General features: G+C 40.7%; 1 protein-coding gene across 1 annotated transcript in view; it reads right to left on the reverse strand.

Annotated features, from left to right (window-relative positions):
• The window catches only part of CSF1R (colony stimulating factor 1 receptor), a 192114-nt gene that overhangs the window by 114697 nt on the left and 51275 nt on the right, over positions 1-26142 (reverse strand). The window contains exon 2 of the mRNA XM_082255573.1: positions 5858-6106. Within this exon, the coding sequence (XP_082111699.1) occupies positions 5858-6106 (249 nt within the window). The remainder of the gene's footprint in view (positions 1-5857; positions 6107-26142) is intronic.

Consider the following 26142-nt stretch of genomic DNA (forward strand, 5'->3'; position numbering starts at 1 on the left):
TTTTTTTTTTTACAAATTGCCGTATTAACAGGTTATTTCTCTCACACAGCATATGTATACTTGCAACTACACCCCAAAACATATTCTACTACTCCTCCTGAGTATGGCGATACCACATGTGTGAGACTTTTTCACAGCCTGGCCACATACAGAGGCCTAACATCCAAGTAGCAGCGTCCGGCATTCTAGGAGCACAAATTACACATATAATTTCCTGACAACCTATCGCACTTTTGAAGGCCCTGGAGCACCAGGACAATAGAAACCCCCATAAAATGACCCCATTTTGGAAAGCAAACAGCCCAACTTATAATTTTTGAGGCATAATGAGTCTTTTGAATATGTCATTTTTTTCCACAAGTTTTTGGAAAATGTGGAAAGAAAATGAAAACACATTTTTTTTACACAAAGCTGTCCATTTATGCAATATTTCTAACACATAGCATGTACATAGCAAAAATTGCACCCCAAAATACATTCCTCCTGAGTATGGCGATACCACATGTGTAACACTTTTTCACAGCCTGGCCACATACATATGCCTAACATCCAAGTAGCGCTTTACACAAAGTTGTCCATTTATCCACTTTAAGACTGGGCCTATTTTTGACACTTGGTGTTTACAAGCTAAAATCATTTTTTTTGCTAGAAAACTACTTTGAACCCCCAAACATTATATATTTTTTTTTTAGCAGAGACCCTAGAGAATAAAATGGAGATCGTTGCAATATTTTTTATCACACCATATTTGCGCAGCAGTCTTCCAAATGCGATTTTTTTGAAAAAAATTCACTTTTTTGAACTAAAAAATAAGAAAACAGTAAACTTAGCACAATTTTTTTCGATAATGTGAAAGATAATGTTACGCCGAGTAATTAGATACCCAACATGTCATGCTTCAAAATTGCGCATGCTCACAGAATGGCGCCAAACATTGGTACTTAAAAATCCCCATAGGCAACATTTTAAAAATTTCTGCAGGTTACTAGCTTAGAGTTACAGAGGAGGTCTAGGGTTCAAATTATTGCTCTCGCTCTAACGATCGCGGCGATACCTCACATGTATGGTTTGAACACCGTTTACATATGTGGGCGGGACTTGCGTATGCGTTTGCTTCTGCGCGCGAGCTAACGGGGACAGGGCGCTTTAATTTTTTTTTTTTTCCTATTTATTTTATTTATTATTTTTTTATTTTTACACAGTTTAAAAAAAAAAAATGTTTTGATCATTTTTATTCCTATTACAAGGAATGTAAACATCCCTTGTAATAGAAATAGGCATGACAGGTCCTCTTTATTGTGAGATCTGGGGTCAAAAAGACCTCACACCTCACAACTACACTAAAAAAGAAAAAAAAAAAAAAATTGTTGAAAGAGGAAAAAAAAAAAAAGAAAAAAAAAAGCGGCCCTTTGCAGTTGCTAGGCAACGTCTTTTGACGTAGCTCCGGTCCTCCAAGACCATAGAGTTGAGTGAGGGCCATCTTGCCCTTACTCGACTTCCTGTCTCTGAGGATCCGGGAACGGATAGTTTTCCCCGCTGCCGGCGGGTCCGGTAAGCTGGTAAAACGTCTGGGACGCGGCAGGAGGGGGGGGGGCACCTCTTCCCCTGCACCGTAAGGGTAATTCCGCGGCGAATCTGCCACTGGGACCACCCTTATCTAAAAGCCGACCGCCCGCCGTTTCAAAAAATACCGGGGTTATGGGGGCTATCTGCTGCCATAACCCCAGTATTTAGCTTTTAATGGCCGACGCATATAGTCGTTAGGCGGTCAGTAAGTGATTGCATGTATATGCCAAACAGGTGACGATGACTGATGGGGTGACAGGTGACGATGACTGATGGGGTGACAGGTGACGATGACTGATGGGGTGACAGGTGATGATGACTGAAGAGGTGACAGGTGACGATGATTGATGAGGTGACAAGTGACGATGATTGATGGGGTGACAGGTGACAATCACTGACGGGGTGACATGTGATGATGATTGATGGGGTGACAAGTGACGATCACTGATGGGGTGTCAAGTGACGATGATTGATGGGGTGACAGGTGACGATGACTGATGGGGTGACAGGTGACGGTGATTGATGGGGTGACAGGTGACAGGCGATGGTCACTGATGGGTGACAGGTGACGGGCGATGGTGCACGGCGGTACTGATGGCAGTCTCTGGTGACCAGTGAACTTTAGGCTACGTTCACATGTGAGCGTAGCGATCGCGGGCAGAATCACTGCGATTCTGCCGGCGATCCAGAAATCATTGCAAATTGCGGGACGCCTGTGCGTTGCCCGTTTTTTGCAATAGCACCCCAAACGCTGTGCGATGTTGCTGCGATTTCCGCCTGCCGAATCGAGGTAACATCACGCAAACAACGCATGACGCCCCAAAGAAGCTCCTGTACCTTTTTTGGGCATCATGCGATGTTTGCGCGATGTTACCGCGATTCGGCAGGCGGAAATGGCGGCAACATCGCACAGCGTTTGGGGTGCTATTGCAAATCACGGGCAACGCACAGGCGTCCCGCAATTTGCAATGATTTCCGGATCGCGGGCAGAATCGCTGTGATTCTGCCCGCGATCGCTGCGCTCACATGTGAACGTTATGGGTGTCAATTTCTGGGCACTGATGAGGTGACTGTTGGGTGACAGGTGACATTGGGGGGGGGGGGGGGGCTGAGGACTGTGTGGGGACCTTTATTTGTGTGATTTTTACTTTGATTTTACTTTTACATGTGTACAGAGCAGTAACTCACTATTTCTAGCTCTTCTCCCCTCACACTGGAAACTGTATGAGGGGAGAAGAGCTAGTAACACTGAGTTACTGCTCTTTGTTTACATTTTCTGATCGGCTGTGAATGGATTCACAGCCGATCACTTAGTACTGTCAGTGACTGTTTACTACTGCCGGTGACAGCTGTGTTCCTACGGAACACAGTGCCACCGACATGACCGCGCTGCACGCTCCCGATCGCGCATGCGCGGTCATCTCCCGGGCGCCTCCATTGTGATCGGCTGTGTCATTGGAACACAGCCGATCACGTGGGAAACAGCCATGCCTATTGGCTGTTTCCCCCCTGCCGGTGACCGGCTGTGTCCCGGGGACACGCCGACACCGGCAGTGCACGGCGGCATGCACGGCGGCGCGCCCGCGATCGCGCGCCTGTCCTGCATTTACTGGGTCACGTCATATGACGTCCGCCCAGGATAATAGCCGCACCGTCCCGCCGTCATATGACGGCGGGCGGGCGGTAAGTGGTTAACCACATCCCGCCCGCCCTATAGCAGAATGACGGCGGGAATGTGGTTGTATTATCCTGACCGGACGTCATATGACGGCGGCGCGCAGAGCAGGGATCGGTGATGCGAGGTGTCAGTCTGACTGCCTGCATCTCCGATCTCGATAAAGAGCCTACTGACGTAGCTCTTTACCATGTGACCAGCCGTGTCCAATCACGGCTGGTCACATAGTAAACAGGAAAAGCTGTTGATCGGCTTTCCTCAGTACGTGCCTGACAGGCACGAGTAAAAGAGCGCCGATCGGCGGCTCCCCTGACAGGGGGAGGGGGTAGGCACTGGTAATCAAATCATTGATTACCAGTGCAGACCCTCGGGGGGGGGGGGTGCCACTAGAACCACCAGGGATGCTCACCCATGACCCCAGGGATGCCCACCCATGACCCCAGGGATGCCCACTATGGCCACCAGGGATGGCAATCAGGGCTCAGGGAGCCCCTATTGCCATCCCCATCAGTGCTGCCCACCAATGCCCTCCCTATCAGTGCTGCCCACCAGTGCCCATCATTGCAATCTATCAGTGTCGCCCACCAGTGCCCATTATTGCCCACCAGTGCCGCCTATCAGTGCCCATTAGTGCCCATCAGTGCCGCCCGTCAGTACCCATCAGTGCCCACCAGTGCCGCCTATCAGTGCCCATTAGTGCCCATCAATGCCGCCTATCAGTGCCCAGCAGTGCCGCCTATCAGTGCCCACCAATGCTGCATATCAGTGCCACATATCAGTGCCACCCCATCAGTGCCACCCCGTCAGTGCCTCCTCATCAGTGCCTGTCAGTGCCTGTCAGTGCAGTCTCATCAGTGCTCATCAGTGCAGGAAAAAACATATCTATTTACAAAATTGTTCAACATAAACAAAAAAACTTTTTTTTTTTTCAAACTTTTTGGTCTTTTTTTTATTTGTTTAGCAAAAAAGTAAAAACCTTGCGGTGATCAAATACCACCAAAAGAAAGCTCTATTTGTGGGGGAAAAATGACATAAATTTGGTTTCGGTACAGTGTTGCATGACCGCGCAATTGTCATTCAAATTGCAACAGCGCTAAAAGGGGAAAGATGGCCTGGGTAGGAAGGGGGTGAAAGTGTCCTGTATTGAAGTGGTTAAAAGAATACGAATGTGAGGAAGCTGGACTTAGCGGCAAACTTCAACACTTCTACCTGAAGGCTTTTAAAAGCTAATGTAGCTTTGCAGGCATTTCTATGGCATGCACTATATACACTATATTGTCAAAAGTATTGGGGCACCTGCCTTTACACGCTCATAAACTTTAATGGCATCCCAGTCTTAGTCTGTAGGTTTCAATATTGAGTTGGCCCACCCTTTGCAGCTTTAACAGCTTCACCTCCTCTGGGAAGGCTGTCCACAAGGTTTAAGAGTGTGTCTATGGGAATGTTTGACCATTCTTTCAGAAGCTCATTTGTGAGGTCAGGCACTGATGTTGGATGAGAAGGCCTGGCTCGCAGTCTCTGCTCTAATTCACCCCAAAGGTGTTCTATCAGTTTGAGGTCAGGACTCTGTGTAGGCCAGTCAAGTTTCTCCACCCCAAACTCGCTCATCCATGTCTTTATGGACCTTGCTTTATGCACTGGTCCACATCATTTGGTGGAGGGGGATTATGGTGTGGGGTTGTCTTAAGGAATTGGGCTTGGCCCCTTAGTTCCAGTAAAGGGGACTCTTAAGGCATTAGTATACCAAGACATTTTGCACAATTTCATGCTCCCAACTTTGTGGGAACAGTTTGGGAATGGCCCCTTCCTGTTCCAACATGACTGCACACCAGTGCACAAAGCAAGGTCCATAAAGACATGGATGAGCAAGTTTGGGGTGGAGGAACTTGACTGGCCTGCACAGTCCTGACCTCAACCTGATAGAACACCTTTGGAATGAATTTGAGCAGAGACTTTGAGCCAGGCCTTCTCCAACATCAGTGCCTGACCTCACAAATGCTTTTCTGGAAGAATGGTCAAACATTCCCATAGACACACTCCTAAACCTTGTGGACAGCCTTCTCAGAAGAGTTGAAGCTGTTATAGCTGCAAAGGGTGGGCCAACTCAATATTGAACCCTACGGACTAAGACTGGGGTACTATTAAAGTTCATGTGCGTGTAAAGGCAGGCGTCAGAATACTTTTGACAATATAGTGTACCTGGAACGGTTTCCCCGTTTTCTTGGAGACATTAAAAAGTGGGGTCTATTTTGTAGATACTGTCACCTACCATCTAAAATGACTGCATTATACCTGTAACTCAAAGACATTAAAACACATGCAAAAAAAAAGGGAAATGCCATAAAATTACTTTATTTTCACTTATTATTTTTACATTATTTTGACTGAATAAATTGCTGTTTAACATGTAAATGTGTCACTATGTCCTCATTTTACCTTTTCAGAGAGTATTTATTGAGTTGTCTTTATTTTACAACTCAATGATATAGCAGTCTTTTTTTTTTAAATATTTTTTCAATAGACTTTGCTATCAACAAGTTGCATAGTAAATGCTGGAGCTATATGTGCAGTATTTGCTGTATACCCCTGTACAATTTGTTTCAAAGTATGTGTTACCTTTTACAAAGACATGCACAGAGGCTTGTTCTGTTGAATTGGAGGAGGTGTATCTGCATTTGTAGGTTCCTGTGTTTCTGTATGTGGCTTTTACTATTTGCACTGTGTTATTTACTGGTTTAAGTCTCTGTTGACTTCTTGTGAGATCCCATTTCACGTTTCCATTTCCAGAGCATGATAAAGTTAGAGGATCCCCATTCTGTAGCACAATTTCACTCACAGGAGGCTCGATTACCAAGGAGGCTAGGCCTAAAAAAGCAAACAAAGTAATGTTAACACAATATAGAATAAAATATATATGTGTACCTGAATTTGCAAAACTATAGATGTCTATACATGTTCTTCTAGGTAAACCCCACCTTCAGCCAAAATGTTTTACGTTGTTTTGGGTAGAGCAGGGAATGGTTTTAATCTCTGTTAGCTTTTCAATGCTGTCTAGGTCAATAAAGGGGAGAGCTCTACTTACTTCCTAACAGTTACACGCATGATAGAAAATCTCTCCTAAAGGATCACAGACATAAACCAGCTCATATTTTATGTAGAATGGAGAGGAGTTAGAACTTTTGCCAATATTTTTTAATGCTGTGTGCGCTTTAATGTCTCGGTAATGACTGTACCCCTTATCTTTGTATGGGCATCACAAAGGCAGGATGTAAGGAAAACAACTACCCAATGATGACACAAAAACAAATTAAACCTGTCAGAGATCTTAAATATTCCTCACTGTCTAAAAAATGGCTGATTTAGGCTTTTAGGAACCTGTCAAGATATACATATGGGAGCCGTCTTTACTAAATTATTCTTGAAGGAGCAAGTTGTGGTGCTATCATAATCATCCTTCCTTCAATACTTGGTGGGTCACTGACCTGAATATATCAGATGCTTGTGACTTATTCTTGAAGGAGCAGATTTTGGTGCTATCATCACCATCCTTCCTTTACTACTTGGTAGGTCACTGGCCTGGAACATATCAGATGCTGTGACTCCTATAATGCATGTACTAACCTTGGCTTGGCAGTTTACTTAGAAGTACTCAAGCAAGATTTTTTTTTTTTTTTTAAATAAGTTTTTATTTGATTTTCCCCCAAAAAATTATACGGACAAAATACAACACATAATACAAAATAACATACAAAAAAAAAAAAAAAAAGGAAGGGGGGGATAGAGGTGGAAGGAGGGGAAAGGTGCTGGCCATATGTGGTGGATTCCATACCATCCAAATTTCCAGACTTAAAAAAGAAGACTTTGATTAACTCTTATACCAACATCTACAACGTTATTCCTCTGTAGTCATAGTTGCCCTATAGGTTGAGGTGGTTTTAAACAAATACCATTTATTCCATATTACTTTATGTCTATCCACATCTCTTCTAGTTATATACAAAAGTTCTTCCAGTCGACATAAGTCATCTATTCCCTTCCACCATTGTTTCATTGTAGGAGAATATTTTTCTCCCCACATAGCCAGGATTAATGCTTTAGCTGCGTTTAAGAGATGTGGGACAATTGATCTTTTATATACATTAGGTGATTCACTGGTAAAATGAAAAAGCACTGTCCAGGGGTCCATCTGTATTGTATAATTTGTTATTTTTTCTATATAGTCAACTACTTGTTGTCAGAATTGACAAATTTTTGAACAATCCCACCAAATGTGGGCATGTGAAGCAGATTTCCCACATTCTCATATATAATTAAATCGGAATAGAGAGGATAGATGAGATGTTAAATATATTCCCAGATATTTAATTTTGTGTGATTGCCAAGTGAATGGGAATAATGGCTTCAAGAGTTCTACTTCTTTTATTGGAATGTTAATATTTAATATTTCTGATTTTGTTTAGTTTATTTTAAAATTAGAAAGGTTTTGAAAGTTTTGAAAAGATTCTAAGAGGTTCGGGAGTGATATACGCGGGTTCTGAATGGAAAACAGAATATCATCTGCATAAGCCACATATTTATGAACTGTTGTGCCTATATCAATACTCCTTTAATATTACAGTAATTTCTAATCCTGGACAAAAAAAGGTTCTAAAGCAATTGCAAATAATAAAGGTGATAATGGACAACCTTGTCTTGTCCCATTAGACAGAGAAAAAGAATCACTCATTTGTCCATTTGTCCATTAACTCTCACCCTAGCCGTGGGGCATGAGTATAAGGCTGAGATCCAATCATACATTTTATGTCCTATTCCAAAATGTTGCAATGTCGTCATAAGATAGTCCCAGTCCACCCTATCAAATGCTTTTTCGGTATCCGTTGAAAGTAATAGGGTGGGCTGGGACGCATTGCAGACATAGTGCATGATTGATATGGTTCGTAGGGAGTTATCTCTGGCCTCTCTACCAGGGATAAATCCCGTTTGGTCTAATGAAACCCATTTGGGAAGTAAATGCAGTAGTCTAGTAGCTAAGACTTTTGCATATAGTTTAATATCCACATTTAATAATGAAATTGGACGGTAACTTCCACAGCATGTGGGATCTTTCCCAGGTTTAATAATGATTGCAATATTAGCTTCTAATGTCTCTGGTCGAAGACCTCTAGAGCTTCCAATTGAATTAGCATAACTGGTTAGTTTAGGGAGCAAGATTTCACTAAATAATTTATAATATGCGACAGTAAATCCGTCTGGGCCAGGAGCCTTTCCAATAGGGACGGATGCCAATGCCGTTTAAATTCATCAATAGTGAAATCTACTTCCAATTCTTCCAATTCTGTTTCAGATAATCGTGGGAGATTAGCTAGTTCAAGAAAATCTTGGATTGTATTAAAATTATTTTTAGAATTATTGCCTAGTGAGCTATCTTTGATGTTTTAGAGGGCTGAATAGAAATCTTTGAAGGCATTAGCTATTTGGGGTGACGAATGTACTAGTTCTCCCGAGGGAAGTTTAATTTTTGCAATAAAACCTGCTAATTTTTTATCTTTTAATGATCTTGTATATATCCGGTTGTTATTATTCTCTGCCTGATTGCATAAAATAAAATATTTGAAAAAAAAAAAAACTACTGACACCATCCACTGCCCTACTGACACCAATCTGTACCCTACTGACAAAATTCACTGCTTCACTGACACCATCAGTATATATTGTGACAGGAAGTCAGGTAAATCTGTGGATGTAGTCACAGACAGGAGATACAGTTCCACCTGGTTTAGAAAATTCACCAATTACTATAGGGTATTGGCTGCAAAGGTAGCCAGAACTGTCTAAGGACGTTGAACAGACTTCAGCTGTTCAGAATGAGGAAATTAAGGCCTCTATAATTGGTCCAGAGGAAGTCGATTGATTGCTGCCTCCTGACGCGTGTGAGCTGGGGAGAGGAGGATAGTCAGATGTGTGCCTCCCGACGCTGTGTGAAGCCTGGGAGAAGGATTGCTGCCTCCTGACGCAGTGTGAGCTGGGGAGAGGAGGACAGTCAGATGTGTGCCTCCCGACGCTGTGTGAAGCCTGGGAGAAGGATTGCTGCCTCCTGACGCTGTGTGAAGCTGGGGAGAGGAGGACAGTCAGATGTTTGCCTCCCGACGCTGTGTGAGCATGGGAGAAGACCTCCTGAAGCGATGTGTGCTGAGGAGGGTAACAAGTGTGAAGACGACTCAAGGATCGTTTCTATGTGAAAAAAGAAACCAATGGACATTTCCTGTGTGAAGGGGAAATTAATTAAGACTGAAGACTACTCAAGGTGAGGTCTTGAACTATTTCTATGGGGAAGAAATAAATGAACTGTTTGTTATGTGAAGAGACAAGCAAAGGGACATGTTCAATGTGAAGAGGAAAAGGGACATGTTCAATGGACATTTGTTGTGTGAAGAAAAAAACATGGACTATTGAGTGTCTGCTGTAGGATCAGCAAAGTTTGCCCAACAGTAGGTTGGAGACAGACTCCGTAGGTAGGTTCCTGTATGTGAGAAGGTAGCCGCCCACAGTGGCAAGGATTTATTTTGTGTTTTATTTTTATTTTGATGTTTTTGAGGCTTGCACTTGTGTGAAGTAAATTGCAAGAATAAACCAAACTGTTGTTTGCAACCACTTCTCGGCTATCTCCCTGTGTAAACGCACCCCCCAAACGGGTCATCCATACCCGCCACCGAGCTAATCTCCCACAATATACACATACACACGCACACATAGGTGTTTGAGCTTTTAGGTGCACACCTTAATGCAATAGCCTGTGCACACCTATGCATTCATATAAGTTTTAATCACACTTGTGAGAGACATATGTACCATGGAGCACAATTTTTAGTTCAGCAAAGTCACAAAGAATTGGACTAACATACAGGCGGAGCTACTTCTTCCAATTCATTAGGGGATCCATACATTACTAAACTTCAGTATCAGACTGTACCTATTGATGGTATTAGATAACTATCCCAGGTGCAATTTTGCTCCACTCTACCTATGGTAAATAATCAACTGTAACCTCAAGCCACCCGCCCTAGTGAAACAAAACCCGAGGTTAAAACAATGAACACAAAAGCATAATATAATAGCAGCACTACAAAACCATTAACTGCCCAGGTCATGAAAAAACCCTAGGGGAATATGGCTACTAGCTTGAGTAGTTTATAGGAACAAAAAAGCTAGCTGATCAAAACAAACATATCACTCTTTTCAGAGAGTGAGTAGATATGGTCTTCAGCATCAGTGAAGACAATTCTGTGAATATACCAGATCAAGTAGCCCCTTTAGGCCCCAGAAGCAAAAGTTGATTCTACAAATGCTATTATCAGCATCAGAAATTAGTTAAATGCTAGTTACAAATCAGGCTAAGTAATGAAGTCAGCACAATGTTTATTATCTATAAGGATGCACTATTACCAAAGTGCCCAACCTGCATCCTAGGGGCTGTTAGTTGCCCTTTGCCACTTATTGGGCCTTGGTTGGGGCCCTTGCAGACACTATTGTGTGCTTTGGTGATTGCTCATGTCAGCGATTTAGATTTTTTATAGATCAGCTTCTAGTATTTAAACGTTTTTTTTTTTTCTTTTTTTTTACACCATGTTACACCATCTTACTTTTTTTGTGCTGGTTGTCACTACTGCTTTTTTATTTAATCTTTCCTCGGATGTCTTACAATGAATCTTGCTGAGATCATATAGGGGTTTGTTATTTCATTTTATTTTTTCCTAACGTATCATAAGGAGGTTTCTTTGGTACAAGATGGTCTTATTTCACTTATTTGTACCATGGTAATTGGGGTACGGGGGAATGTTGTTATTCTGTGTCTTTTTGTCTTTTATATTATTGTATTGAAAAATTAATAAAAATGTAATATAAAAAAAAAAAATAGGGCGCAGGTCATTTTTAACCACTTTAAGACCGGAAGGATTTGCCCCCTTAATGACCAGGCCCTATTTTGCGATTCGGCACTGCATTACTTTAATGGACAATTGTGCGGTCCTCCGGTGCTGTACCCAAATAAAATTGACATCCTTTTTTTCCCACAAATAGAGCTTTCTTTTGGTAGTATTTGATCACCTGTGTGGTTTTTATTTTTTGCGCTATAAACAAAAAAAGAGCGACAATTTTGAAAAAAATATATATATATATATTTTTCACATTCTGCTATATAACATTCTAAAAAAATCAAAATTTTTCAACATTTTAGGCCAATTTGTTTTCTGCTGCATATTTTTGGTAAAAAAAATTGCAATAAGCGTATTTTGATTGGTTTGCGCAAAGTTATCGCGTCTACTAATTACAGGAATGATTTATGTCATTTTTAAAGTTTTTTTTTTTTTTACTAGAATGACAGCGATCTGCGATTTTTTGCGGGACTGCAACATTGCGGCTCACAGAGCGGATCCCTGACTGACATTTTTGACACTTTTGGGAGTACCAGTGACATTACTGCAGTAATCAGTTCTATAAAGGGGAAGGGGTTAACAGTATAGGTCATGGGTGTCCAACCTTTTGGCTTCTCTGGGCCACATTGAGTGTAAAGAAATTTTCTCGGGCCGCAAATAAAATATATGCTATAGTTAAGGTATATAAGTAATAAAACTCCACCGCGCCCTTCCCGCACTGCCGCGCCCCCCCCCCCCCAGCACTAATTTAACACAACATCCCTTCCGAGGCAGCCTCTGCCTACAGTTAGTTGGAAGCCGCTGTGGCCGTGCCCCCGACCCGACTTCCTTCCTCCCCAGCAAAAAAAGAAAAATTGTCAGGGAGCAGTAGGCCGCATTGCCTGCATGAGGCCCCCGGGCTGCAGGTTGGACATGCCTGGTATAGGTGATCAAGGGGTTAAATGTGACCCTAGGGGAGTAATTCTAACTGTATGGGGGTTGGACTTGTGAAATGCAATCCTATATAGCAGGATCACATGAGCTATGTGATCATTTCAGAGAGAAGGACGGTCGGCTGTGTTTACAACAGCCGACCGTCCTTCTCTCTCAGCGGGGAACGATCGAGAGTGTCAGGCAGCAATCGGCGCCGTCTGACACACGCATCGGCTCCCCCGCTGCCAAGTGGGGGCGGGAGCGTGCCGTCGGCGGCACGCTCTCGCCCCCTAGTTCCTCCCAGGTGAGCGACGTATCCCTACGTTGCTTTGCCTGTACGAGCCAGCCTGCCACAGTAAATATACAGGAGGCGGTCGGGTACTGTTTAAGGCTGCTTCAGAGAACGCACACGTGGAAGCATTGAATTGTAAATGTGCAGTAACAGGTGTGATATTTAGCAATCTCATGTAATGTGTATTCAGTCTGTGACTGCCTCTTAAAGCATGTCCCCAGTCTCCAACAACTCAGGGACGTGCCGTGAGGTCAGTGGCTGGTGAGGCACTGGCCAGTATCAGATCCAGATACACACAGGTTACATATTCACAAGCTACGTATTCGATTCTCATTATGTAGGCGATGGCAGTTTTACTAGTTATACTCATTTAACAAAAATATTTACAAATGCTGCCCTTTAAGATGTTTTTTGCAATTTCACTGGTCAAGTACAGGGCTGTTACAGAATGCAGAAATAAAAAAAATTACACCGTGCTCTATAATCTATATAGCTACCAACAGTCTTGATTTTATTAAAACAAGTCCTCTTTTGGTTAAATTAGTAAATTATGAGAACTTATGAAAGTCCCATATTTAATCTATATAATAAAAGAATAGGACCTGAACATTCTCTGATTATATAGATAATATATAGCACCTTCATTATTTCTTATAGTTTACTAATTTAATCATTATAAGGACTTGTTTTAGCGTATGTAAACAGCGTTCAAACCACACATGTGATGTATCGCCGCAAACGTTAGAGCGAGAGCAATAATTCTAGCACTAGACCTCCTCTATAACTCTAAACATATAACCTGTGTAGCGCCCCCCCCCAACCTCCAGAGGCCTGGTGGTGACCCCCAGAGACAGGGAGGGCCGACATTACTCCTCAGGGTGCAGGTTACCAGGCATGGTGGGTGGTGTACAAGGTAGAAATATGGGCGCCGGTCCCTTTTATGCTTGAACAAAGACAAGTTTATTTCTCACAACAGGAAAAATGTGGGAGAGAGGGGTAGAGCCCAGGACACCCCTAGTCAAAAACAGCAGATTGGCAGACTCCTTAGACAATAATGTAGAATAGGTAGACAGCGGTACAGAAAAGAGCCTTTAACCACTTTAAGACCAGGTCTATTTTTGACACTTGGTGTTTAGAAGCTAAAATTAGTTTTTTGCTAGAAAACTACTTAGAACCCCCAAACATTATATATTTTTTTTAGCAGAGACCCTAGAGAATAAAGTGGAGATTGTTGCAATATTTTTTATCACACCGTATTTGCGCAGCGGTCTTCCAAACGCAATTTTTAGGGAAAAATTCACTTTTTTAAATTAAAAAATAAGAAAACAGTAAAGTTAGCCTGATTTTTTTCCATATTGTGAAAGATAACATTATGCTAATTAAATAGATACCCAACATGTCATGCTTTAAAATTGCGCACGCTCGCGGAATGGCGACAAACTTTGGTACTTAAAATCCCCATAGGCGACACTTTAAAAATTTCTACAGGTTACAAGCTTAGAGTTACAGAAGACTAGGGCTCAAATTATTGCTCTCGCTCTAAGGATCGCTGCGATACCTCACATGTGTGGTTTGAACACTGCTTACATATGTGGATGGGAATTCCGTATGTGTTCGCTTCTGCGAGCTAACGGGGACAGGGCGCTTTATTTTTTTTTCCTATTTATTTTATTTTTACACAGTTTAAAAAAAAAAAAAAAAATTTTGATCATTTTTATTCCTATCACAAGGAATGTAAAAATCCCTAATAGAAATAGGCATGACAGGTCCTCTTTACAGTATATTGTTTTTAGGGTAATTTACTATATTTTCAAAAACTGTACTCAAGCAGATGGCTTAATGGAGAAATTACTAAAGTTTGAAGTTATGACTTGAAACCAGTAATTTCACAGTAAATAGATAAATAATACATTTTTATGTTTAAAACATATAGCATATTAATATATTATTTTGCTTGATTAAAAAAGTACCTTTTCAGCAGCAGCAGCAGCAGATTCTCCCTCTTAACTGTGTGAGAAAAACATGGGATTATGGGTAAACCTTATACCCAAAAACCCATGGATTTTCCTTGTAGTTAAGAGGGCTGGGCTGGAAGAGACCATTTGTCTTTTAGACACATGCCCCCTTCTATCACACTGCAGTGAGAGGAGACCCTCCACTGCAGCATTTTTTTTTTTTTTTTTTGGATAGCCTTGACCAATGGTGCTTTATCATTTTTTCCCACAAATAGAGCTTTCTTTGGTGGTATTTATTTTTTATTATATTCAATTTTGAAAAAAAATAGATATTTTCTACTTTCTGTTATAAATAATTTCCAATAAAAAAAAAATAATAATAAAAATTATTTAACATTTTTGCCCAAAATTTATTCTGCTACATGTCTTTGGTAGAAAAAGAAAATCCCAAAAAGTGTATAATAATTGGTTTGTGGAAAGAAAGTAGGGAAATGGCGCTGCCTAGTTGGGAAGATATGGTAGGAGATTATTAAGGTGCAAATGTGCTGAGATAGAAAAATGATGCACTGAATAAAAATGTAATGCCCTTTACAAAGAAAAGGAGGTATATCCCCCTGATGGTAAACAAGCAATCTAAAGTGTAAGGTGCAAATTAAATATAGTATTCTGTGGTACAGTGTGGAAGAAACCACTAATGTGGATATAGTGTAACAAATTGCAGTATGGCCTGTGGTGTCACCAGAAAAGGTGTGCGTAAATGAAGTGATATAAAGTGGTGCTCTGACCATACAATATCTAAATAAATAGTGAAATACGTGAAGTATACTTGAATATAAAGTGCTGATATAGGGAAGTGATCTATACCAAAATATATTAGTGACACAAAAATAGAATAAATAAAATAAATAGCGGTGATTGGACCCAAATATGGGTGACGAATAAATAAATATAGTGAAAAATGAATAATTTAAATGGTGAAAAAATGTCCAAAGTGAGACCAGTGCCCGTGTGGGTATATAAAACATGATAAAATATGAAATATTCAAAAAAGTCCGTTATTAGCAGCAGATGACAATTTCCAAATGTGAACGTGCAATGGGTGACCCCGTGGTGGGCGGTGAGGTACTTAGTGACCCCTCTAGTGAATGATGCACTCACCAGAGATACCCACCCCACACAGGGGTATAGAGCGGGTATATATGGGGGAATCCTCTGTATGGCTCCTGGTGTCCTCCGCTGGTCCTGGAATTGGGCGTCTGCAGAGGAGGATTCCTAAGTGGGGAGCGCCTGCGGTCTATGTGGAAAACTCAACCGTAGACCGTGGGTATGCCGGGTTTGCACAGAAGTTATTTATGGATAATTTATTATCATAGTATTTTAAGAAAAACTGTGAAAAATATTGATTGTGCTACATCTGAAAGAAATCAATTGGACTGCTTTTTTACGGACTACATTTTCACTATATTTATTTGAGATTCTTGTGGGTAATAATCTCTGCTACTCTTTTATGTGGTTTCCTGCTGCTTGTACATACGTTTATATTTTCGTATCTCTTAGATTATTTATTGGTTGGCTTATATATAGTGCTCTGCTGGTTTATATTGCATATTTGATATTATCTTCATTCAGCTATATCTAGGGACCGGTATAGCTGTCCATTTATCTTTTATATCACGCATTTTTTTACTTTTACATCACGTATTTTTAGATTTTATATCACTTATTTCTTAGATTTTTTACCACTTATCTCTTCGATCATTTATGGATTGCTATATATAAGTGCCCTGCTGATCTTACACCAGATTGCCTTTATTCGGCTATACCAAGGGACAGGATCTTTAGGGGATTTCTTCACCTTCCTTTACCTTAATTTATGTACCACTACATATATTTTGAAACACCCTTCACTTTATATCACTTTAACAAGCTACGGCTTGTTTATTTGTGTGGTTTTTCCATCATTAATTTTCATGTCATTAGGTCCTATTTAGGACCATAGAGCACCTCAAGTAACACTATTTACACATTTTTTATCATCATTTTCTAATCACCATCACCAGTTTTTTTATACCACTTCATTTACTTCATCAATAACAAGGAGTTATATATTTATTGCACTGTGGCACTTTTGTGGAATTTTTATTAATTAGTAAGAGCACACAGGCAGCGCCATACACCTTCCTTTTCTTTTAATTTCCTTATATACATGCGATCGCTAGGCAACCCGATGTCAACAAATCATGTCCGTATTCCGGATTACTAGCAGCGGGCTACACCAAGATGGTGGCTAATGTTATTGTAAATTTAGCACAACCAATGTAAATAGATGATACTAAATAGTGATTCCGAACCCGGATTTATATATTAATATACTACGCACTGATATATACAACACTTATTTTTTTATCGCAATCAAAATCTTTATAATATATAATAATTGGTTTGTAAGAAGTGTATAGAGGGGGATTTACTAAAACTGGCGTACACAGAATCTGATGCACCTGTATACAGAAATCAATCAGCTTCCAGGTTTTATTGTCAAAGCATAACTGAACAAGCTGCAGTTAGAAGCTAATTGGTTACTATGCACAGCTGCACTAGATTCTGTGTGCACCAAAATCTCCCCCATAGTGTCTACAAACTATGATAAAAATACTGGAATTTACGCAGTTATAGACGCTATACTGTAATGGCGGTGATCAGTGACTTATAATGTGACTGTGATAGCATGGCGGGCAATCTGGCACCAACAGAGCCTCACTGGGAAGTACATTAACCAACTAACTTACACTAACATAAATATTGACACTAATAAAGTGATCAGTGATAATACCAAATCTCCCAACTTTTTCTTTTTGAGAAGGGAGCGAAGGACACCTATTAGTCAAAATATGTAGGCATAGGACACACCCCTTTCCATGCCCCCTTAAAGAAGAATTATACAAAAAAATAAAAATAAATAAAAAGATTAGTTAACACCACAAGTGCTTTTTTTTTTTTTTTTTTTTTTTTACCCACTACTATTCCTTTATACTGTTTTTTGCAAATGCAGCTATTTGGAAGTTGGATGAAAGGTTTGGCACTGGGAAACACTTTTTTAAAGATAAAAAGTGCATTTTATATACAATTATATAGATCAGACCAAAATGAGGGACAAATGAGGAGGGAAGAGCGACAGAGGGACTTTGTTCCAAATCAGGGACAGTCCCTCAAAATCAGGAACAGTTGGTAGCTATGTAGAACTGTACCCTGATACTGTAATAATGACACTGGCTGGGAAGGGACTAACATTTAGGGGCAATCAAGGGGTTAGCTGTGTGCCTAACAATATGTAATGTGTGCTGCTTTTACTTTACTATCTGTTTGTTTTTTCTCCCTGCTTTGCAGGGAGAAGAAACAGCCAGATCGCTGTTCACAGTACATAGAGTTTTGTGTTTTTTGTGTGTGTGCGCAATTGGCCACAGCCAATCAGCTGACTTCAGCCAAAATCATTAGCTGAAATCAGCTACTAAATTTGTGCTGTATCCAATCACAGCATGGGTCGGCAGGGGGCACACCCATGCGCGCCCTGAACCCAGAAGAAAGGCTGGGATGTACAACTAGTAGTAAAAAGTAAAAGTAGTTAAAGTATATCTGAAGCAAAGCCTTTTTTTTAATTTGGAAAGAGGGAAGAGGTTTTTATTGCTGTCTGTGTCCTTACTAGGGAGAGTAACCCCCTCTATTGGTCTGGGTGGCAATTTTCACCAAAATAAATAAAAAATCCTAAGTACAGAGGTGTAATATTTTGAAATAAATCCAACTCTTGAATTGTTCAGACAATAACTGTATTTTGCAATGTTTACAAGAAGTATGACCACAGCTTCTAGGGAGAAGACATTTCAAGTTTTGATACCTCAGCAAAATTCTCTCTGAACTTGCAGAGAAAAGGAAGTGAGAATTCAGGGTTAGTGGGAGAGCTGAGGGAACTTGTTTCTGTACCCCATAGATGCTTGCTTACTTTGTAACACAGGAAACATGTTGCTTAAGGAAATTGCAATATTATCCACATCATCTTGGCCTGACTTCTCCTTTCACACCCTTTTACCTTACTTTTTTTTTTTTTTTTTTTTTGGAAAGCGCCTTTTAAATGTCAAATATTTTAAATGGTAAACATAAATATTATTAAATAATAAATTAAAAAAAATGTAACTTTCAAAAAATCTTTCAAAATATTAATTTGAAACATGATTTTTTTTTTCCTTTAAACACTTTTCCTTTAGCTTTTGGTGTATTATGCGATCAATCAAAAAGCCTAGTATGAATTCTTTATTTCTATAATGGAAAAAAAACAAATGAGCTATTATCTTGACATTTAGGAGGAGATTTACTAAAACTGGTCCAAACGCAAAATTCCTCATGCACACGTTCCTGAAAATGGCTGCAGTAATGCTGGGTGCTTTAATGACCACCGTCTGGAAACCGTAGATAATCACAGTGAAGAAATGTCATCAGCACGCCAAGGATTCCTCAAAAGGGTCCAAAGCTTTATTCACATTGTCACACGGTACACATACGGCAATGTTTCGGAGCCACGCAGGGAGCCCTTGTTAGGCAAGAGAGGCACTGACGAAGCCCTGGCTGGCTCCGAAACATTGCTGTATGTGTATTGTATGACAATGTGAATTAAGCTTTGGACCCTTTTGAGGAATCCCTGGCGTGCTGATGACATTTCTTCACTGTGATTAACTACGGTTTCAAGCCGGTGGTCATTACATCACCCAGCATTACTGCAGCCATTTTCAGGAACGTGTGTTTTAGGAATTTAGCATTTGGACCAGTTTTAGTAAATCTCCTCCTAAATGTCAAAATAATAGCTCATTTGTTTTTTTTTTTTTCCATTATAGAAATAATGAATTCATACTAGGCTTTTTGAATCTGGTGTAGCTGTGCATAGTAACTAATCAGTTTCTAACTTTAGCGTGTTCAATTAAGCTTTGTCAATCAAACCTAGAAGCTGATTGGTTACTATGCACAGCTACACCAGATTCTGTGTGCACCAGTTTTAGTACATCTCCCCCATAGTGTTATAGCTTATTAGATTAAAGTTAAGGGCCCATTCTGCTTTCCTAATTTTTTTAAAAAATATTCTTTATTTATGTGATAAGAAGGTGTGTACAATATTGAAAGATATGCATTTTAAATATGTGTTTAAATATACTGTGCAATTCAACAAGAAAATAAAATTATTAATATAATAAATTAATATTAATAAATATATTATAGAAATTAATATTAATACATATATTATAGTTAAAGTATAAGTATGCAATTAGTTGACCTGAACTACCTGTATCTGTTAACCGAAATAGTCTTGTATGTAGAAAGTCAGGAAAAACAGGAAACTAATTTAAGAAAGATAATCTTCATCGTATTCATAGATGAGAAAAAAAAAAAAAAAGAAAAGGGAAAACATTTCCCATTATTTTTAACTAAAACCTGTGCATTGTTGAACATGAAAATAAAATTTACACAAAAATCCCATCCATGCCTATTTGGTTAGTCCATATGTGTGTGCTGATGATTAGTGTGTTTTTAGCCAGTTAATGATTTTGGATGTACAGTGTATGTACTAAAAAAATAGATTAACTATTTGCCGACCAGAAGGGTACCTGTACATTGCTAGACTTTACTTGGTATACTGGGAAACAAACAAAAAAATTCAAGGTAGCAACTGTCCCCCAACTCCAGCGCTTATGTAGCAAAGGATTCCCAAAACTAAATGTTATGCAATTGGTGCTGCTGTGAAAGACAAAATTATAACAGCGCTCAACACCTAAAGTGCTTTATAAATGTGTAGTGTGATATGCAGCTGCTGTGCATCCAAAACAATATTGGAAAAAGTATGTGTTACCAAATTAAAACAGCGCTAGCATAAAAATTGTGACCAATAAATATGTGTAACAATATACAAATATAAAAAATAAAATTGATATCACTTATTATCCTTTTTGCTTAAAAAAGTCCTTCTTGATGAATATAGTGACTCTTAAAGTGCTTAAGTGCAAATCCTTATTCCTGGTGCAAAAGATAATTAAAGTGCTCAGGTGCAAAGCCGCCCAAACAAAATTGGTGCTCTTGTGAGTGGCCCTCCAGGTCCCCTACTCACCACAATGTAGATATATCAGCGCGTGTAGTAATAATGCGACTTGAGATATACAGGCCCCAGTACTGGTTCCAAGTGCTCTTGATGGGATCGCTCCGATATGGCGGTGATCGTATAGCCAAGATATGTAATAAAAAGAGGGGCCAATAGTGTAATACGTTCTCGTATTTATTTCCCCAAAAATGTATATTTTAATGTTTTGAAACATATGTGTGCTGGATTTGGGTATACGGTTTTACTGTTTTACCACATTTTTGAATAGTGTTACCCTGCTTTGAACCAAACCTTGAAACAAATGTTTAAACTGGCTAAATTATAAAATAAAGATCACGTGACCGCACAGCTGTGGTGTCAGAAACGGTATTTATCCTTTTCATACCGTATCTAATAAACACATACAGTTTTGGTAATGGCTGGATATATGCATTACATACATTAGAATGTGCTGCATTATGCAGCAGAATACAGGGTGGAGGTGCGGGGGGAAACACTCTCATACGAACAAGGAGGGAGGGGGAGAGACTGTCAGAGGAGAGACAAGGGCTGCGGATAATGGAGACATGTAAGCTGACCACAGTAGTCAGGGCTCAGAAGCCATGATTATCGTGGTCAGCAGAGGCAGGGGGACTCAGGAACTGGCAGGATCAACCAGGTTTATTACTTGTTAGGAAGAGAAGAATTGAAAAGCACAAGAACTGTGCTGTTATTCACGTCTTAAAGGAACAAGATCTTATTTATTTTTTTTTTTTGGTTAATAAGAACTTTAATTGTACAGATTTCCCGGCCCCTGATATGCCACTGAGGTCCATACATGTACATTGGGAACCTGTTTCCAAGGTATTGCTTGTGTTCTACGACAACTAGGGGGGTTCTTTTTCTTTTATTGGTCAATGTTGTCATTATTTTGTATTGTTTTTGCGCCACGCTCTGATGAGCAGTCAGGTTTATTGTTTTGTGCCCTCTGTCTGTGCAAGCATGTGATTGGGTATTCTATACAAAGTGAACTTTGCCTCATTTACCATTTTTTGGAGCAAATGCACTTGCAGAGTGCAACTGCACTTGCAGAGTGCAACTGCACTTTTCAAAGTGCACAGTCTATTTTCCTTTAGTAAATCCACCCTATTATGTTCATTCTGAATTGAAAACACTATCTGTTTGCATTTTTAACATGAAGTTGCATTTTAAGGTGAGTTTGGAAAGTGTTCTTTTATTCTGATATTAGCTCTTTGGTCAGCTCCTTTGCTGTCTTTCTTTTGTTCATTTTATTTTGTGATTGGCTTGATTTCAGCAGTCACGTTTAGCTGCTGCCCCTCCATCCATCCAAACCATTTTTTGTTTGCCACAAGGCTTTCCTTTAAAGAAAATGGGCTTTTGTTTTAGAGAGGCGTATTTGGGGATTTCCATTTGTTTTGGGGAGTATTTTGCTTTTTTAACATAGTGGGCTTTTGCTTCAGGAGTGGTATTTTGGGGTTTTTATTTCCTGTGTGTTTTTCTTTTTCTTTTATGCATATGGGGGTTATATTGTTTGGGGTGCTTAAAGAGAAGCAATCAACTGTCTTTGTTTGCAGCATGTTCATAATCTGAAAGGAAAAACTAGGTGCAAGAACAGTGTGCAGGTAAACCACCTCACAACTTAGCACTCACATTCACTGCACTCCCCTATCCCCACATATAAAATAAAAGTTAGACATATACTAGTTATGTTTATGTAGCAGGATTTCCAGCCGTTTTGCTGGATATGGGTCCGCAAGGGTTACCGGTAGCAACAACAGCACAGTTAAGCATGTTCTCCAAGTGTAAGTACTGAGAAAAGAATCAGTCCAGTATCTTTGGGTTTTTAGGTTTATTGAGAGCTTGGATGGGAGAAGGGATGAGTGGGATACTCTTCTGGCTCAACTATGCACAAAATTAGGGGAACAACTGAAAAGATGCCTGCTGACGCTGACTTGATGCTGGCTGAATGCGCTGCTGACGCTCACTTGTGGTCTGTTAGTACTGAACTGATTTCTGTCACTTTCTTGTGGCACAGAGTCCTTGTAGAAGTTCTCTTAAAACTTTCTTTTGAGGAAGCTACTTGTAAATTTTCTGCAACGCTCAACACTTCAGGGCCCGCACCGGCACCCTCTTTACACACACTTCTCTTCAGGGCTTAGATTCTACTCTACTGGTTAGCTGGCTCCTGGATACCTCTGACCTCCCGGAGTGGTCCCCTATCCTAGGCAGACCCCTGGACAGTTTCCAGTACTCACGACACTGCTTTGCCAAAAACTCCTGCCCCGCAGCTCCACACGGTCCATAACACACTGGATCCCTCTCTGCAGCTCAGCTCAACCTTCCGTCCTTCAGGCCGACTGCCAAGGACACCTTTCCTGACACTGACAGGAGGAGAGACAGCCGTTACCCTCCTGCTGGGACTCTGCTTCCCAAAGATGCTCTGTCATGTGCTCCCCACAGACTTATGCCCCCTCCCAGGATGATTCTGCCCTCTGGGATAGATACAAGCCCTGGTGTGCTATTGGCCAGGTTTTCTCTACTGTCCAATGAGAACCCTCATTGGACACATTGGGGAGACTCCCCAAGCTCAACAGGCACACCTGAGAACATATGACAGCCTAGCTGAACAACCAAGGCCCCCCTGATAAGCAGACAGGGCCACTCATATACTTTTCCTAGCTAGAGGGTGCTACATCTATTATCCTTGATTAAAAGCATCTTGCTTGCTACTGGACAGCTTTACACTACTTTATTCTCTGTAGGATCCTAATTCTTGCAGGAAAGTCTCAGCCTGTGCTTTTTCTCTCCACTAAATTTGAGCCTAGCCCAAAATCCAGCTGCTGGCCAATTTTACACTGTGTCATTCTTGGGCTCTTATTTCTTGTAGTAAAACACCTGTCTGTATTGTTTTTCTCTAGTACATTTTAGCCAATTCTTTCTTATTAAAGTATAACTAATGGCAACAGTTTTATTTATGTTGTGGAGAGGGATTAGAACACCTGTCAGGTTTTTATTACTGTCAGTGCCTCCATTAGGGAGATTCACTCTCTCTATTTGTCCTGTTTACCATCATCATTAAAACTAAAAGTAAAAGAAAATCCAACATTTTGGGTGGTCCCCAGAAAAGTAATAACAGGGAAATCTTCCAAAGGGGACATTAGTTCTGGTGACCTGGGGGTCCCCAAGGAAATCCCTTAATTTGCAGTATTTCCTCTCACTTCCTGTTTGGTTATGGGACAGAAAGTGAAGTCTCCGCAATGAGACAGAGATGGTGAAAAAAAAAAAAAAAAGAGCAGGGAAATAATCCTCCCTTGCTCTATCCAAAATGGAAAAAAAGAAAGTTTTGTCTATAGTTATAGTTTAAATATGTCCTGCTGCTGGCTTATTTTATACTGCTGTATAATCTGTGGTCTCTGCATCATCTGCAAGTCAAAGCAGACTTATTATTGTTTGAGGAAAAAACATGTGTCAATGCTAAAACTATCTGAAAAAAACAAAATTCTTTTCATCTGAAATTAATCAACCTGCATAGTATAGATCAATATCTTTGCTCTGTACAGATGTCAAAATATTGGCGAAAGTATTAGCTATTAGACTAGGTAAAATAACCCATACTATAATTCATCCTGATCAATGTAGATTTATTCTAGGTAGATCAACATCACTAAATATTAGGAGATTATTCTTAAATATACCAATCCCATATATATATATATATATATATATATATATATATATATTTGGAGTTCGCCTAAGAATACTACAGTTGGCGAAAAACGGTGGTGGGGTTTGGCTGTTCCCCATCCGTGGAGCTACTTCTTGGCAGCCCAGCTCCAACAAATAGGGGACTGGGAAGTAGGTAAAGATACCACCTGTTAGAGTTCATGGGCACTGCTGTCTTATACCCCCCACACATTGTTTATAGAGGCTTTAGAGGAAAACTCATGGTGGGGGGGGGGGGGGATAGAACAGTGTTTATCAGTAAAGCTATTGAGGAAGGTATGGAATATAACAAAGAAAAGAAAGGAAGAGGAGGCGCAAACACCTAGTGCATTACCCGTGGTCAATGTAGCAAATATTTAATAAAAAATGCCAAATGCATACTCACAGACATAAAGATAAAAACATGTTACAAGAATCCACCATGTGTGAACTGGAACAAGTCCTTCAGTCAGGACCGCTAACGCGTTTCGGGGGTCAGGCCCCCTTCCTCAGAGCTGGTCTTACCACATGCAGATCACAAATATATATAACAGCTTTAATTGCATCAGTTCAATCCCCCTCCCTCCCTCCTCCCTTTAGGAGAACGAGGGCGGGACCATCCAGTGCTTCTAATAATGGCTCTCTCAGCCTTATGTGAAAGTTAACCCCTTGCTCATCTTGATCTGAAAGATCATAATGTGCCCATCAGGAAGTGTGCATATGTGGGCCAATGAGTCAGCAGTGAAACCGTTAGGATGACTATTGTTATTGGTATATGTATGTTCATATATGTATGTTCAAAGTGGACACTTGTCAGCAGGAAGCTGGATGGTTTACAACATATTAGGGAGATTGCATACACTTCGTACATACCCCGCCATGATTACTGGCCCATGTCCTCCTGCTCTATGTTGCAGCGGCATCGGTGGTGTAAATGTTTCCCCCTGTTGTGTACATGTGTCTGCAGCTTCCTGTTCGGGATCGGCGTTGGTCCCGGGTCTCAGGACGCTCACCCGCCACTCTGCGCCCTGGGACTCGTGTCAACATACTTCCGGGATCGTAATGCAATGTGAGGCCTGCCCCTGCTGGTTGCCGTGGGAACCTGTAAACGTTCTCCACTCGTTTGGCATTAACTGCCGCCACCTAGCGGCTGCAGTGATGTACTGCACCCTGAGGTGTAATCTCGCATAGCTATGTTAGTGCGAGTTTGCCTCAAGAAAAAAGCCCCAAACGTAGGGGTAGGAGGAAAAGTTCCCTTTCCATCACTGTAACCGCTGGCTATGCAGGGATAATATTCTCCAACCCGGAGTCCAATAACAATGCATAAACATGTCATCAATCCAATCGTGGATTGACCGTGTGCATGTATGGTGTGCATATACCCATATATATAGATATATACACACTCGTATACCCGTGTGGAGCACCGAATAATCACGCCCCCTCCCCTCCTGGCATATATCAAATACAAGCATCTTATAGCTATCAAATGTGATAGCACAATTGGATGCACATACAAATTAATGTGTCTCAACTAACCTTAGTTCCATATTTTATATATTTGTACATTTAATAGCTACAAGATGCTTGTATTTGATATATGCCAGGAGGGGAGGGGGCGTGATTATTCAGTGCTCCACACGGGTATACGAGTGTGTATATATCTATATATATATGGGTATATGCACACCATACATGCACACGGTCAATCCACGATTGGATTGATGACATGTTTATGCATTGTTATTGGACTCCGGGTTGGAGAATATTATCCCTGCATAGCCAGTGGTTACAGTGATGGAAAGGTAACTTTTCCTCCTACCCCTACGTTTGGGGCTTTTTTCTTGAGGCAAACTCGCACTAACATAGCTATGCGAGATTACACCTCAGGGTGCAGTACATCACTGCAGCCGCTAGGTGGCGGCAGTTAATGCCAAACGAGTGGAGAACGTTTACAGGTTCCCACGGCAACC

Source organism: Pelophylax lessonae (assembly GCF_965119305.1).
Source record: "Pelophylax lessonae genome assembly, chromosome: 4".
NCBI lineage: Eukaryota > Metazoa > Chordata > Amphibia > Anura > Ranidae > Pelophylax > Pelophylax lessonae.